Here is a 14,222-nt window from a genome sequence, read left to right on the forward strand (position 1 = left end):
ACATTGTATCTTTGAAAAGCAGAAAAAGGTTAGCTTCTCCAAAACAAGTAAGTCGTCTAAAGTTGAAAGACTAGCACTAGTGCATACAGATGTTTGGGGGCCAGCTCCAGTGAAATCTCTTGGAGGTTCACAGTATTACGTAACCTTCATTGATGACTCTACAAGAAAGGTATGGGTTTATTTTCTTAAAAATAAATCTGATGTGTTTTCTGTGTTTAAAAGGTGGAAACAGGAGGTTGAGACTCAAACAGGTTTAAAGATTAAATGTTTGAAGTCTGATAATGGTGGAGAATATGACAGTAATCAATTCAAGGAGTTTTGTTCAGAGAATGGGATCAGAATGATCAAGACGATTCCAGGAACACCAGAACAAAACGGTGTGGCAGAAAGAATGAACAAAACCTTGAATGAGAGAGCAAGATGTATGAGAATCCAATCAGGATTACCCAAGGTATTTTGGGCAGATGCAATAAGCACAGCAGCCTATCTCATAAACAGAGGACCATCAGTTCCTTTAGGCTATCAGTTACCTGAAGAAGTATGGTCTGGAAATGAGGTAAACCTTTCACATCTGAAAGTTTTTGGTTGTGCTTCATATATTTTGTTGAACTCTAATAGTAGAGATAAATTGGACCCTAAGGCAAAGCGATGCTATTTCATTGGCTATGGATCTGACATGTATGGCTACAGGTTTTGGGATGACCAAAACAAGAAAATTATCAGAAGTAGAAATGTTACTTTTAATGAAAACATGTTCTATAAGGACAGGACTGCAGAATTTGCAAATGCAAATAAAAAGCCAGAGCAGGTATCATTAGAAGAAGTTTCAGAAAGTGATGTAGCCAACAGAAGGCAGAATACAGATGTAGAGCCTGAGTCAGAGCCCGAGTCAGAGTTTGGGTCAGAACCTGAACAGATAGTAGAGTCAGTAACTCCTGAATTACCGACTAGAAGGTCTAGCAGAACCATTGTAGCACCACAAAGGTACTCCCCTTCATTGCATTACTTGTTGTTGACTGATGCTGGTGAGCCAGAGCATTTTGCTGAGGCTATGCAGGGAGGTGAATCTATTAAGTGGGAGCTAGCAATGGAAGATGAGATAAAGTCTCTTCAGAAGAATAAGACATGGTCTTTAACCAAGCTTCCAGAAGGAAAGAAGGTTTTGCAAAACAGGTGGGTCTATCGGTTAAAAGAAGAACCAGATGGCAGCAAACGATATAAGGCCAGACTCGTAGTGAAAGGGTTCCAACAGAGACAAGGAATTGACTTCACAGAAATTTTCTCTCCTGTTGTCAAGATGACTACCATCAGAGTTATCTTGAGTATAGTAGCTGCAGAAAATCTTCATCTGGAGCAGTTAGATGTGAAAACTGCATTCCTACATGGAGATCTTGAGGAAGAAATCTTTATGGCACAACCAAAAGGTTTTGAAGTACAAGGCAAAGAGAATCTTGTATGCAAGCTTCATAAAAGTTTGTATGGGTTGAAACAAGCACCGCGACAATGGTATAAGAAGTTTAATGAGTTTATGAGAAACTCAGGATTTCACAGATGTGAAGAAGATCATTGTTGTTATGTGAAGAAATATATTGATAGTTATATCATTCTTGCCTTGTATGTTGATGACATGTTGATTGTTGGTGCTAATATGGCAGAAATTGACAGGTTGAAGAAACAATTGTCAGAAAATTTTGAAATGAAGGATCTTGGTCCAGCCAAGCAAATTCTTGGTATGAGAATTTCCAGGGATAGATCTAAAGGTATTCTAAATTTATCTCAGGAAAAATATATTGAAAAATTGCTTAGCAGGTTCAATGTTGGAAATGCTAAAACCAGGAATACACCTTTGGGAACTCACTTAAAGTTCTCAAAAAGGCAATCTTCTCAGACAGAGGAAGAAGAAAATCACATGTCTAAAGTGCCATATGCATCTGCAGTAGGGAGCTTGATGTATGCTATGGTTTGCACCAGACCTGATATAGCACATGCAGTGGGAGTTGTGAGCAGGTTTCTATCCAATCCCGGAAATGAGCATTGGGAAGGAGTGAAGTGGATATTGAGATATTTGAAGGGCACTTCAAAGATGCATTTGTCCTTTAAAAGAAGTAATCTCACTTTACAGGGGTTTTCTGATGCAGATTTGGGAGGTGATTTGGATGGTAGAAAGAGCACAACAGGTTATATTTTTACGTTGGGTGGCACAGCTATCAGTTGGAAGTCCAAACTTCAAGGAAGAGTCTCCCTTTCAACCACTGAAGCTGAATATATAGCTATCTCAGAAACAGCAAAAGAGATTATATGGTTGAAGAATCTTCTAAAAGAATTAGGAAAAGGGCAAGATGAACCTTCATTGTTCAGTGACAGTCAAAGTGTCATTTGTCTTGCTAAAAATCCAATTCTTCACTCTAGATGCAAACACATTGAATTGAAGTATCATTTTATCAGAAACTTGATAAATGATGGAGATTTGATTTTGTTGAAGATTCCAGGTGCAGAGAATCCAGCTGATATGTTAACCAAGACTGTCACAACAACTAAGTTGAGGCTTTGCATTGCCTCAACTGGCCTTCGAGAAGATTGATGATGAAGGCACTACACTAGGTGGTAATATAAATCAAACCCCAAGTGGGAGAATTGTTAGAATTATGGTGCTTGATTTAGTCCCACATCGCTTAGAATAGTGAGTTGTGGTTCTCTATTTTACTATATAAGAGACTCTATGTAAAGCTTTAAGATACACCAAAAATACAAATACTTCCTAGTGTAGTCGTGGACGTAGGCATACACATTGTAGCCGAACCACGTTAAATTCTCTGTGTCTATTTTTCTCTCCTTTATTCTTTCCTGTATTGCCTTGTTCCTAACAGATAATGCTATTATTATTGATATACTCGTTGCTGACACACATGCTTGTGCTGATTTTCATTATGTATTTATTAATGCTCCAACTGATAGTATTCTTGATTTTTTTTTATGTTCATGTGCATGTACATGATGATATTTACTCATACACCTATTCATGTTCTTTCTGATATAGTATTGTTCACCTTGTTATTGTTAATGTAATTACCGATAATTGTGATGTTTCTGATGTTGATCCTATAGTTGCTAATGTTGATGTTCCTACACTTCCCTTTCTTAAAAGGAGAGACTGTTGTAGATTTTCATGGAGAAAAATTATTGTTCTAAAATTTCGAAATGAACTAATTCCAAAATTCACTAAAAAGTTAATCACTAAAAAAACATATTTTATAATGGTAGATATTTCTTGGCGGTTGTCTAAAACTGACAGTATCTTAAATTTACATCATGCTTAAAGTCTATTTAAAACTGACGGTAAATGAACCTCTAATTTATAGCTTTTCTCTCCTTGGATGCAATCTGATAAGTGTTAACCTATACATGTAGTAGCAAGAAAAAAACGTTAGATTGGGGATATTTGTGGATTTGGATATGTGAGTGTCAAACTTAGGTCAACTGTGCTCTGGTTGTAAGATAGATTACTTTCGACCAAAGTGTGTTATGTAATTTAGTGTTGTGTTTGAAGAGAATGTAATCATAATTGTTGGAGTACAAACACTAATTCCTAAACATGGCAGAAGTAAAAATATTGCGTGAAATGTTTCTCTTTCATCTTATTGTAAGAAAGTTTGCATCATATACTTTCATTACTACCGCTCATTAAGCTTTGATGATAGACCATATTATGCTTACCTGAGGACAATATTTCATGATCTGTTTATTTGTGAAGATGTGAACATAATCTCATTTAGAGTACAAGATGTTTGTGTTTTAGGGTCCTGCTACTGGAACTAGTTCAGCAATGTCACTAGTTGCGACTAATGCTAATAGATAAACAGGTAAATCATTGTTATATGTACGTTTCTCTATGATATCAAAGTTTTACCAATATAATACGTTAAGTGCAAATGCTTGCTTTAAGTATATTCAAGCCTAACACGTGCTATGTCTATTTTGTCAGTCTTAACATGATCTGACCCTTTCTCAACTTTTAAATTTAAATGTAATTTAATTAATGCATTTTGAAAAGATATCTTGCTCTTGGGCATTAGAAGTTTGAGCAAGCAAGGCTGTGCTGGTGTTATGCATTGGCATGCAGGGACTCAAATGCTAGCTTTTCTTATGAGGTTCTACAAATTTATAACAAGGCAGAGGATAGCATGGAGAAAGGCATCTTGATGTGGGATGAGGTTGATTAGCGACATTTTGAATGGAATAAGTTGGGCTCAGAACCTGTGGCGGAAGAAAAACCTGTCACGATCACAAGGAGTTGAAGTTGGTGTTTGAAGAAGATATAAGGTGGGCTCAATTACCCGTGAATTGTAGTGCGAAGTTGGTGAGGGATATATAGCTAGGAATCGGTTTCCATGTTTGAAGGGTGTTCTTGTGAAGTATAAGGATAAGGAAAGTGATTTGGTTATTATCACTACTACTAGAGAACTAATAGCTGAAAAGTATGCTCTTGAGAAGGCATCGCTTAGGATTTATATTTCTGAGGTCAGTCCAGATCAAGAACCTTCTTATGATGGAACAACAACCAATGGGGATAAGGTGCAAAGGGACGGTGGAAATCAAAATGTTGGTGTTGAGAATAAGGGTACAAAAGAGAGCAGAAATGAAGATGCTGCAAAAAGGATTATTACTGTGGAGGACTAGCTTCTCCAGTTTGCAAGGCTGTTCAAGGATGTTCAAGAACATAATCAATACATTAGCAAGCAATGATGCTCAAGAACTTTTTGGAATTGCTGCTCATAAATTTCAAAAGATGCTGCCTTGGCGTTGTTTAATTGGGGAAGTGTTCAGATAAATATAGAGAACAGTTAAAGAAAATGGGCTTGGATGGTCTTGAATTGGGGAAGTGTTTAGATAAATATTGAGAATACTTATATACCGTATTTGTTTTAATATATATTCTTGAACAATAAAGTGTGAGGAATGTCGTTGAAAGAATGGAAATTAATGTGTTGTTGTTTATATTTTAATATTTTTCAGGAGAGGAATTGGGATAACCAAATTATGCTGTGCCATTTTTAGCACCAAATGCAACAGGAAAACCATACTAAATGGAGTGAACTATGCTTCGGGATGGGGGATAATGAATGCTACTGGAAGAATATTTGTCAGTATTTTTTTCTCTACTGTTTATTTCTAACTTAGTCTTGATCATTTTGTGTAATAAGGAATATACTTGTTTGGTGTGAATAATTTTGTTTTCAGGTGAATAGAATAGGAATGGATGTTAAAATAGATTACTTCAGCGTAACAAGGAAACAAATTGACAAAGTGCTGGGTGAATCAAAAGCGAAAGAGCACATAATGAAGAAATTCATTTTCTCTATCATTGTTGGGGCCAACGATTTTCTCAATAATTACCTTCTACCAGTTCTCTCCGTTGGATCAAGGATTTTTCAAAGTCCAGATTCTTTCATAGATTACATGATTACTCATTTCAAGACCCAACTCACGGTAACCACCTCAATCTAAATTTAACGTCAAAGTCTATAGTCGAGATTAATATAAGAACTTGTTTTAAGAAAATTAATTATAAATTGAATTGAGAGGCAGAGACTATAAGAAAATTATTTATATTTATTTATTAAATGTAGTTTCCCAGCAGGAGCATTGGAGGTCGTATTTGGAAGTGATCTTTCATTGATAATGGCCGCCTGTTTAGGAATATTAAATGTAATTTCTCTTTCATCTTATTAAATGCCACTTATTATATTAGTATAATAAGTTTTAAGAGATCAATAGTGACAATCCAGGTCTTCACATATTTAGCTTGGCCTTCCCACATGGGAGGAATGTTTCTTTTCGCAAGAAATGAAGGATTAAAAAGTGATTTTTCAATTTTTTATTTTAAAAAAATCATGATTTTATCGGCGGTTATAACCGCCATTAAATTTTTAAAATTTTTGAATTTATTGGCGGTTACAACTGCCGCTAAATATTAAATATAAAATTTTAAAATTAATTTAGAGACAGTTATAACCGACTTTAATAATTTTAGTGGCGATTATTTCGGCGCTTGTAATAATCGACGCTAAAATACTTTTGTGGCACCAAATCTTATGTCAGTTAATTAACTGACAGAAAAGAAAATAGTGGCGGTTTTAATCGCCACTAAATAATGCATCAAACTAACGTTAAAATTTAAAATTTTAGTAGTGAATGGATAAAAACATATTTAACCCATTGAAAATAATTGTTGAGCATCAGTTGAATGTGCTCAGGTATGTACATCCAAATTTTGGTTTCAATAATATTAATTAGTAGAATTTTCGTATTGTTTTTAATTAATATAGTTAGAAACAGTAAATATAGTCTAGTAAATAGTATAAAGAGTAAATTATGTTATATAAAATTTGTTAAAATAAACTTTGACAAATTAATTCCCAAATTAAGTTAGATGCCATAATTTTGTTTACATTACTAAGACGCTGTCATTCAACATTTCACAGGTTTCAAAGTATGGAGGAATGTTTTATATTCATTTTGCTCCTTTATTTACTTATTCATGCATTTTTTTTTTAAATTTTGTTTGTTGGTTTTGATTTTCTTTCTGTATGACATTATCACATCGAGGACAATGTTTAAATGAAGTGCGGGTACTCATATTGCTAGCATAGATTTTGTTTAGTTTATCATACAAGTCAATGGATTTCTTTATTTTAAAATTTTTGTAAATAATTTTAATTTCATCATTCTTAGTTAGAACTTTTAGTCATAGATTTATTTTTTAAATTTTAGTAAAATAAACTTTACATGATAATTAGGTTATGGATATTTTTTGTACAATATAGACCTTAGTGAGATTTGAGTTTTTTTTTTTGTCATTTATATTTATTCATATTTGTTGGTGTTCTGGAACTTGACTTTTCTTTCTAATACTACTTATTCACATATAATATTGGTTTGATTTATGCTTTTTTTGTTTTCTGGCTACTTAGTCAACTTGATTTTATAACTCATTATAAATCTTAAAACTAATAAGTCATGATATGTCTAACCTTTGGAATTATTCTGGGAATTAGTTAAAAGTTGTTACCTTGAAGATAATAAACATACATTTGTTTTGTATGGCTTTGCTTGCAGCTTTATTCTTTATACCAGACAAAAGACTACTGTCAACCAGTACTTGATAAGGAATTAAAAGTGAATGAAAACAAAAATTAATTTAAAGCAGAACAGTGACACGATTATCTTATGGCTACATTAGAATTTAGTAAATGGTAATTTCATTGTTGAATTTTTAGATGACGTTGTTTGAAATTGAATGAAAATGAATCATTTTCTGGTAAAGTCTGGTGGGCCTAGCTTGCAAATGTGGCAATAAATTCCTAGGATACTATGGGAGAGATATGCCAGGAAGAAGACACCTCTCTTTGGCGCTCGTTTAAATACGAAAATGAAGTGAGCGTGTCCTTGCTACAGAGTAGTATATGCAACGTACAAAATAATTCAATCACATTTTTAACGCGACGCAACTTGCAAAATATCTCAGCAACATTCTATTTGGCTCTCATTTAAACACGTAAATGATAGTGAAAGTATGTAAAATATATAAACTAAACTATTATATAATTCAATTTCATTTTTAAGTTGACAATTCATCAGCAATATATCCATCGGAAGTTCAGCTAATGTATAAATATGACAAAAAGTTGAATGAATAAAACTAATCATTTAAAGAAAATATCTCTTCAATAACTAATTTTAGCAATTAAAAATTATTAGTTTACCGATTTAAATATCGATTTACAAAATAAAAAATTACTGTTTACTAAAATAGTCACTATTTTAAATAAAAAAATTTAATTGGTTGCTAAATTGGTCACTAATTACTTAGATACTAATTTAGAAACTAAAATTTCTTTAGTAGTTAATATTTAATGACTAATTTTTAGTAGCTAAAATCTTGGTAGATAAATTTTAAAAACTAATTTAAAGACAAATTATAATTTTGTAGTTTATAAATTGATATCTAAATAGTTACTAATAACTTTTAATCACTAAAATTTATTGAGGCTACTATGAGCGGGGAGGTTCATAGTAGGTGTTCACGTATGTTGGACTACGAGCAAGCAGGTTCGTAGAGCTAGACTACGGGCGGGGAGGTCCGTAGAGTTGGACCACGAGCGGGTAGGTTCGTGGGAGCATGATAATCCCTAAGGGTCAAGGTTGTGAATGAATATTTCTCATAAAGGTTATGAGATTGGGGTATGATATTATAAAAGGAGTCAATAAACTAAAATGTTGATTATCTGGGATGAAGCACCAATGATGAATAGAATGTGCTTTGAGGCATTTGATAGAACACTAAGAGATATTATGCGAAACGTTGATGATGCCAATAAAGACAAACCATTTGGTGTCAAAGCAGTTGTGTTGGGAGGTGACTTTAGACAAATTCTACCAGTTATCAAAAAAGGATCTAGGTTTGATATCATAAAATCATCAATCAACTATTCAGAGTTATGGAATTGTTGTAAAGTGCTAAAGTTATCCAAGAACATGAGATTAAGTACTACATCAAATACTGAAACAGCCAATGATATTCAAGAATTTGCTGATTGGATATTGAAGATTGGAGACGGGAAAATGGATCTAAATGAGAATGGTGAGTGCATGGTTGAAATTCCAGAACAGATCCTTATTTACCTTTATTGGCATTGGTTGAATTTGTCTATCCTCAATTTGTGGTTAACATGTTGAATCCTAATTATTTTGATGATGGAGCAATTTTGTGCCCAACAAATGATTCTGTAGAGCAAGTAAATGATTTCATGTTGTCTTTAATTGGTGGTGAAGAGGTGACTTATTTAAGTTCAGATACACCTTGCCAATCTGATGAACAAGATGAAGTGCAATCTAAATGGTTTACATCTGAATTTTTAAATGATATCAAATGTTCAGGGATACCAAATCATAAACTGAAGTTGAAAACAGGTGTTCCAATTATGCTCTTGAGAAACATTGATCAAGCGAAAGGTCTATGCAATGGCACAAGATTGCAAGTCAACCATTTAGGCAAGAATGTACTTTGTGCAACTGTAATTACTGGAAAAAACATTGGTGACAGGATTTTTATACCAAGAATGGATTTAGTGCCATCTGATTCAGGGTTGCCTTTCAAATTTCAAAGAAGACAGTTTCCGATATCGTTATGCTTTGCAATGACGATTAACAAAAGTCAAGGACAAACACTTTCTAGAGTCGGCCTTTATCTTCCACAACCTGTATTCACACATGGCTAACTATATGTTGCTATTTCTAGAGTCAAAACCAAAAGAGGATTGAAAATACTTATATTGGATGAAGATGGAAAGGTAACAAACACAACTAAAAACGTTGTGTACAAAGAAATTTTTGAAACTCTTTGAAAAGAAATCAATTATAGGTATGTCATTTCTATTTTTTTTTTCATTTCAAAACTGTTATAAATATATATCAATTTATTTATGTTATTTTCTGCCATGTAGGAAAATCATGGTACAGAAAAAGTTGAACAAAGAAGTCGTTGTGTACAAAAGGAATTTCTGTACAAAAGGAATTTATGAACTTCAATACCAAAGGATACATTCTAGGTATGTAATTTATTCTTTTTTTATTCTTATATTAACAAAGTAGTGTATTAGTCATATTTTTGTTGTTGGTGGTTGACAATAATATTCAATGAAATCAAATATTAACTTGACATACCACTTTAATTACATTCTAAATTAATCTATTCTATTGATACACTTCAATATCTTTTTAAAACATTAGATTCTCATCATATAGATTATTAAATATCCAAAAACTCATTGTTATTACCACAATTATTACATATAAAAAAAACCCGTACGTTACACCGGTAGAAGGACTAATACCAGACAAAAGACAACTGTGAACCAGAACTTGATAAGAAATTAAAAGTGAATGAAAACAAAAATCAATTTAAAGCAGAACAGTGACACGATTATCTTATGGCTACATTAGAATTTAGTAAATGGTAATTTCGTTGTTGAATTTTTAGATGACGTTGTTTGAAATTGAATGAAAATGAATCATTTTCTGGTAAAGTCTGGTGGGCCTAGCTTGCAAATGTGGCAATAAATTCCTAGGATACTATGGGAGAGATATGCCAGGAAGAAGACACCTCTCTTTGGCGCTCGTTTAAACACGAAAATGAAGTGAGCGTGTCCTTGCTACAGAGTAGTATATGCAACGTACAAAATAATTCAATCACATTTTTAACGCGACGAAACTTGCAAAATATCTCAGCAACATTCTATTTGGCTCTCATTTAAACACGTAAATGATACTGAAAGTATGTAAAATATATAAACTAAACTATTATATAATTCAATTTCATTTTTAAGTTGACAATTCATTAGCAATATATCTATTGGAAGTTCAGCTAATGTATAAATATGACAAAAAGTTGAATGAATAAAACTAATCATTTAAAGAAAATATCTCTCCAATAACTAATTTTAGTAATTAAAAATTATTAGTTTACCGATTTAAATATCGATTTACAAAGTAAAAAATTTCTGTTTATTAAAATAGTCACTACTTTAAATAAAAAATTTTAATTGGTTGCTAAATTGGTTACTCTTTACTTAGATACTAATTTAGAAAACAAAATTTCTTTAGTAATTAATATTTAGTGACTAATTTTTAGTAGCTAAAATCTTGGTAGAGAAATTTTAAAAACTAATTTAAAGATAAATTATAAATTTTTTATTTTATAAATTAATATCTAAATAGTTACTAGCTAGTATTTCGAATTTGGTAGAAATTGATAAATAACTGGCACATTAAGAAATTCTTTAAATTTAACTCATTCAACGTTATCGATAAAATTATCTTAAAAAACTTTTCCATGATTATGATTTGATGATAAAAGTAAATATAAAGAATTAATATTAATATAAAAGATTTCGTTAATGTAACATCTGTTCTTAAAATGACAAAGGAGGTTATCTGAAAAAATATACCCTTAAATTTTGAATATTGTAAATAAAAAAATAATCATCGAACATCCTTATTTAATTTCTTCAATAAATTTTCGATTCTACAAGCCGACAACTACTCAAACCTAGGAAACTATAGTACGACGATAACAATTATTTCGAATTGACAATTATTTTAATAATTTAATAACTACAATAATCTTTTAGGCATAATCAAGGTTAGTGCAATTGTAGATAATAGAAAACGATTTTTCGGTACCAAAATAATTTTAAATTTGTTATTTAAAATTTTCATAAAAAAAGTAAGATGTATTTATTTCTCAAAACTTCACATTTTTAACGTTGTAAGTATTTCGCGTTTTCGGTCTAAAATTAAAATTAAAATTTTTTGTGTTTTTGAAATTAAGTTTTGTATTATCAATCAAAAAATGATGTATGAAATATTTTAATCTAAAATCTTTAATTTTTAGTGTATTTTAGATTACATTTTTATGAATTAGCCCATAATTTTTACAAACAACATTTATATCAATGTTGCTTAAGATAATTTTTAAACTATATCTAAAAAATGTTGCTTTTACTTAATTTAGACCATATTTTTATACGAGTAATCTCCTTGAGTGTTATCTAAAATATTTTTGTTATAATATTGAAAACTGATACATTAAGTTGAGCCTACCGGTGGCAACTTCACAGAGTAGTATTTTAATATATTTTTTATTTAAATTTAAAATACTAATATATATTAATATATTGCTACAATAAGTTTTCCAATAATTGCTTTTCCACGAGAGAGTGTCAAAGTATAATTTTTATAATATTTTAAGTTAAAAGATAAAAGATTTTTCTTTAAATATTAATATTTTAAGTTATGAGATGATTGTTATTTTAAGTTACCATCCTTAAAGAATATTTTGTAGCTGAGTATTGATATGAGTTGTGAATTAAGTTTTTTTTTTATTCTTCTATATACCATTAAAAAACAAAAAAATCTTTCTCACATTTTGTTAACGTTGGTCAACATTTCTCTCATTTTACTTTTTACTTTTGGATGTTAACATCAACGATATTATATTTTGGGGGAAATGGTTATTTTACACGGAAAATTTTCTCCAAAATTAAATACCAAACTACTATAAATTAGAGGCTCCGCACTGCTCTTTTATCAAACCAACAACAAACCATCCACAGAAATGAAGCATTTAAGCTCCTATTTCACCTTCACTACTGCCATTGCTCTTTTATTTTCATTTGAACCTCCTTCACTTCATACTCCTGAAAAGTTTGTTCAATGTCTTTACAACTATCCCCATATCTCCAACTCAATCTTCAATGCTGTCTACACTCAAACCAACTCTTCATACACCTCTATACTAGACACGTCCATTCGAAATTATAGGTTCTTCAACTTAAGCGAAAAACCCCAAGTCATTGTCACGCCACTCGACGTTTCCCACATTCAAGCAACCATAATGTGCTCCCAACGTCATGGCCTGCAGATTCGAACCCGAAGTGGAGGCCATGATTATGAGGGTCTCTCCTACGTTGCTGAGGTTCCCTTTGTCATTCTTGACCTCTTCAACCTTCAACAAATCACAATTGACGTAGAAAACCGAACAGCATGGGTTCAAGCTGGGGCAACTCTTGGTGAACTTTACTACGCGATTAGCCAGAAAAGCAAAACGCTAGGGTTCCCAGCGGGTGTGTGTGCCACTGTAGGCACTGGTGGCCACTTCAGTGGAGGTGGTTATGGATCCTTGATGCGTAAGTACGGTCTTGCCGTAGATAATATCTTAGATGCTCACATAATAGACGTGAATGGTAATCTTCTTGACAGAAAAGCCATGGGTGAGGATCTGTTTTGGGCCATCAGAGGAGGTGGTGGAGCAAGCTTTGGAGTCATCGTGGCTTGGAAGATAAAATTAGTTCCAGTTCCATCAACTGTGACAGTGTTCAATGTTGCAAGGACATTGGAAGAAAATGCAACCGAGATTATTCAAAAGTGGCAGCTTGTGGCGAATAAAATGGACGAGCGCATATTCATTAGGGTGGACGTGAAAAAGGTAAATTCAAGTGAACATGGAAAGCAAACATTACAAGCCAATTTTGTGTCCATGTTTCAAGGTGGTGTAGAAGAACTTATTCCAATGATGCAGAAGAGCTTACCGGAGTTGGGTTTGGACAGAAAAGACTGTACCGAGACTAGTTGGATTGGCTCAGTGCTCTTCGCGAATGCTGTGTTACTTGGATCTACAGTGAATGAAGCCCCTGAAGTTTTGCTGAACAGAACTCGATTTCGTCCAGGAATAAACAAAGCAAAATCTGATTATGTGAGGAAACCCATTCCTGTTGAAGGATTACAAGGGTTATGGCGGTTGCTTTATGAGGTTCCAGATGGTGAGCTTCAATTCGCCCCTTATGGAGGCAGAATGGATGAGATTTCGGAATCTGAAACTGCATTCGCACACAGATCTGGATACATATTTCATATTCACTATGTGGTCGTTTGGGAAGAGGATGGGGAAGAGGCTGCACAAAGGTACATGAATTGGATTAGAAGAGTGTATAAATATATGGAACCTTATGTTTCAAACTCTCCAAGAGCTGCATATCTGAATTACCGAGACCTTGACATTGGGGTTAATAACAATGGTTACACCAGCTACGAACAAGCCAGCATTTGGGGTGTGAAGTATTTCGGTAACAATTTCAGGAGATTGGCTATAGTGAAGACCAAGGTTGATCCTCACAACTTCTTCAGAAACGAACAAAGCATTCCTATCTTATCCGATGAAGAAAATTAAAGTATCTACAATTGAAATAAAATAAATGTCATATGCAATATGCATTGCATTAATACATAAACAGTCTTTCTTTACTGTTGTTCTACTTTTCTTATCGTCCATTTGTCCCTACCCTCACTTATATTATGTCGACATTTGTCCAATTATCGAGTTTATATGTAAAGTATTATGTCCTTCCTTCTACTTCCCGTTTACTGTATGCGATGGAGTTTACTACTCTACCCTTCCATGGATTTGAATGTAGACATGGTGGTTGGGTTTGATGTCTTTTTACATTTTTCGCTTCTGCCATTGCACGATATCCGTAGCTAATTGAAGTGATGAATGATTTTTTTGATATGTTTATATGCAGACATGTTTAGTAAGAAGATGTGTTTTTTAAGTTTTTGAAAGATTTTGAAGCTTTTCTGAAATTCTATGTTCAACCGTATGATTT

At 32.7% G+C, this 14,222-nt stretch overlaps 1 protein-coding gene and 1 pseudogene across 1 annotated transcript; both read left to right on the top strand.

Annotated features, from left to right (window-relative positions):
* Positions 1 to 1,622: 1,622 nt before the first annotated feature.
* On the top strand, positions 1,623 to 9,404 carry LOC114175958 (annotated as a pseudogene).
* A 2,748-nt stretch (positions 9,405 to 12,152) lies between these two features.
* Positions 12,153 to 13,969, top strand: LOC114177341 (cannabidiolic acid synthase-like 2). Its single transcript, XM_028062639.1, has one exon. The coding sequence runs from the start codon at positions 12,176 to 12,178 to the stop codon at positions 13,784 to 13,786; it is 1,611 nt and encodes a 536-aa protein (XP_027918440.1). The 5' UTR covers positions 12,153 to 12,175; the 3' UTR covers positions 13,787 to 13,969.
* The last annotated feature ends 253 nt before the right edge of the window (positions 13,970 to 14,222 follow it).

Source organism: Vigna unguiculata, chromosome 3 (assembly GCF_004118075.2).
Source record: "Vigna unguiculata cultivar IT97K-499-35 chromosome 3, ASM411807v1, whole genome shotgun sequence".
In the NCBI taxonomy this organism is placed as follows: Eukaryota; Viridiplantae; Streptophyta; class Magnoliopsida; order Fabales; family Fabaceae; genus Vigna; species Vigna unguiculata.

Coding starts and splice junctions, on each gene's coding strand:
- LOC114177341 (XM_028062639.1), top strand. CDS start 12,176: ATGAAGCATTTAAGCTCCTATTTCACCTTCACTACTGCCATTGCTCTT.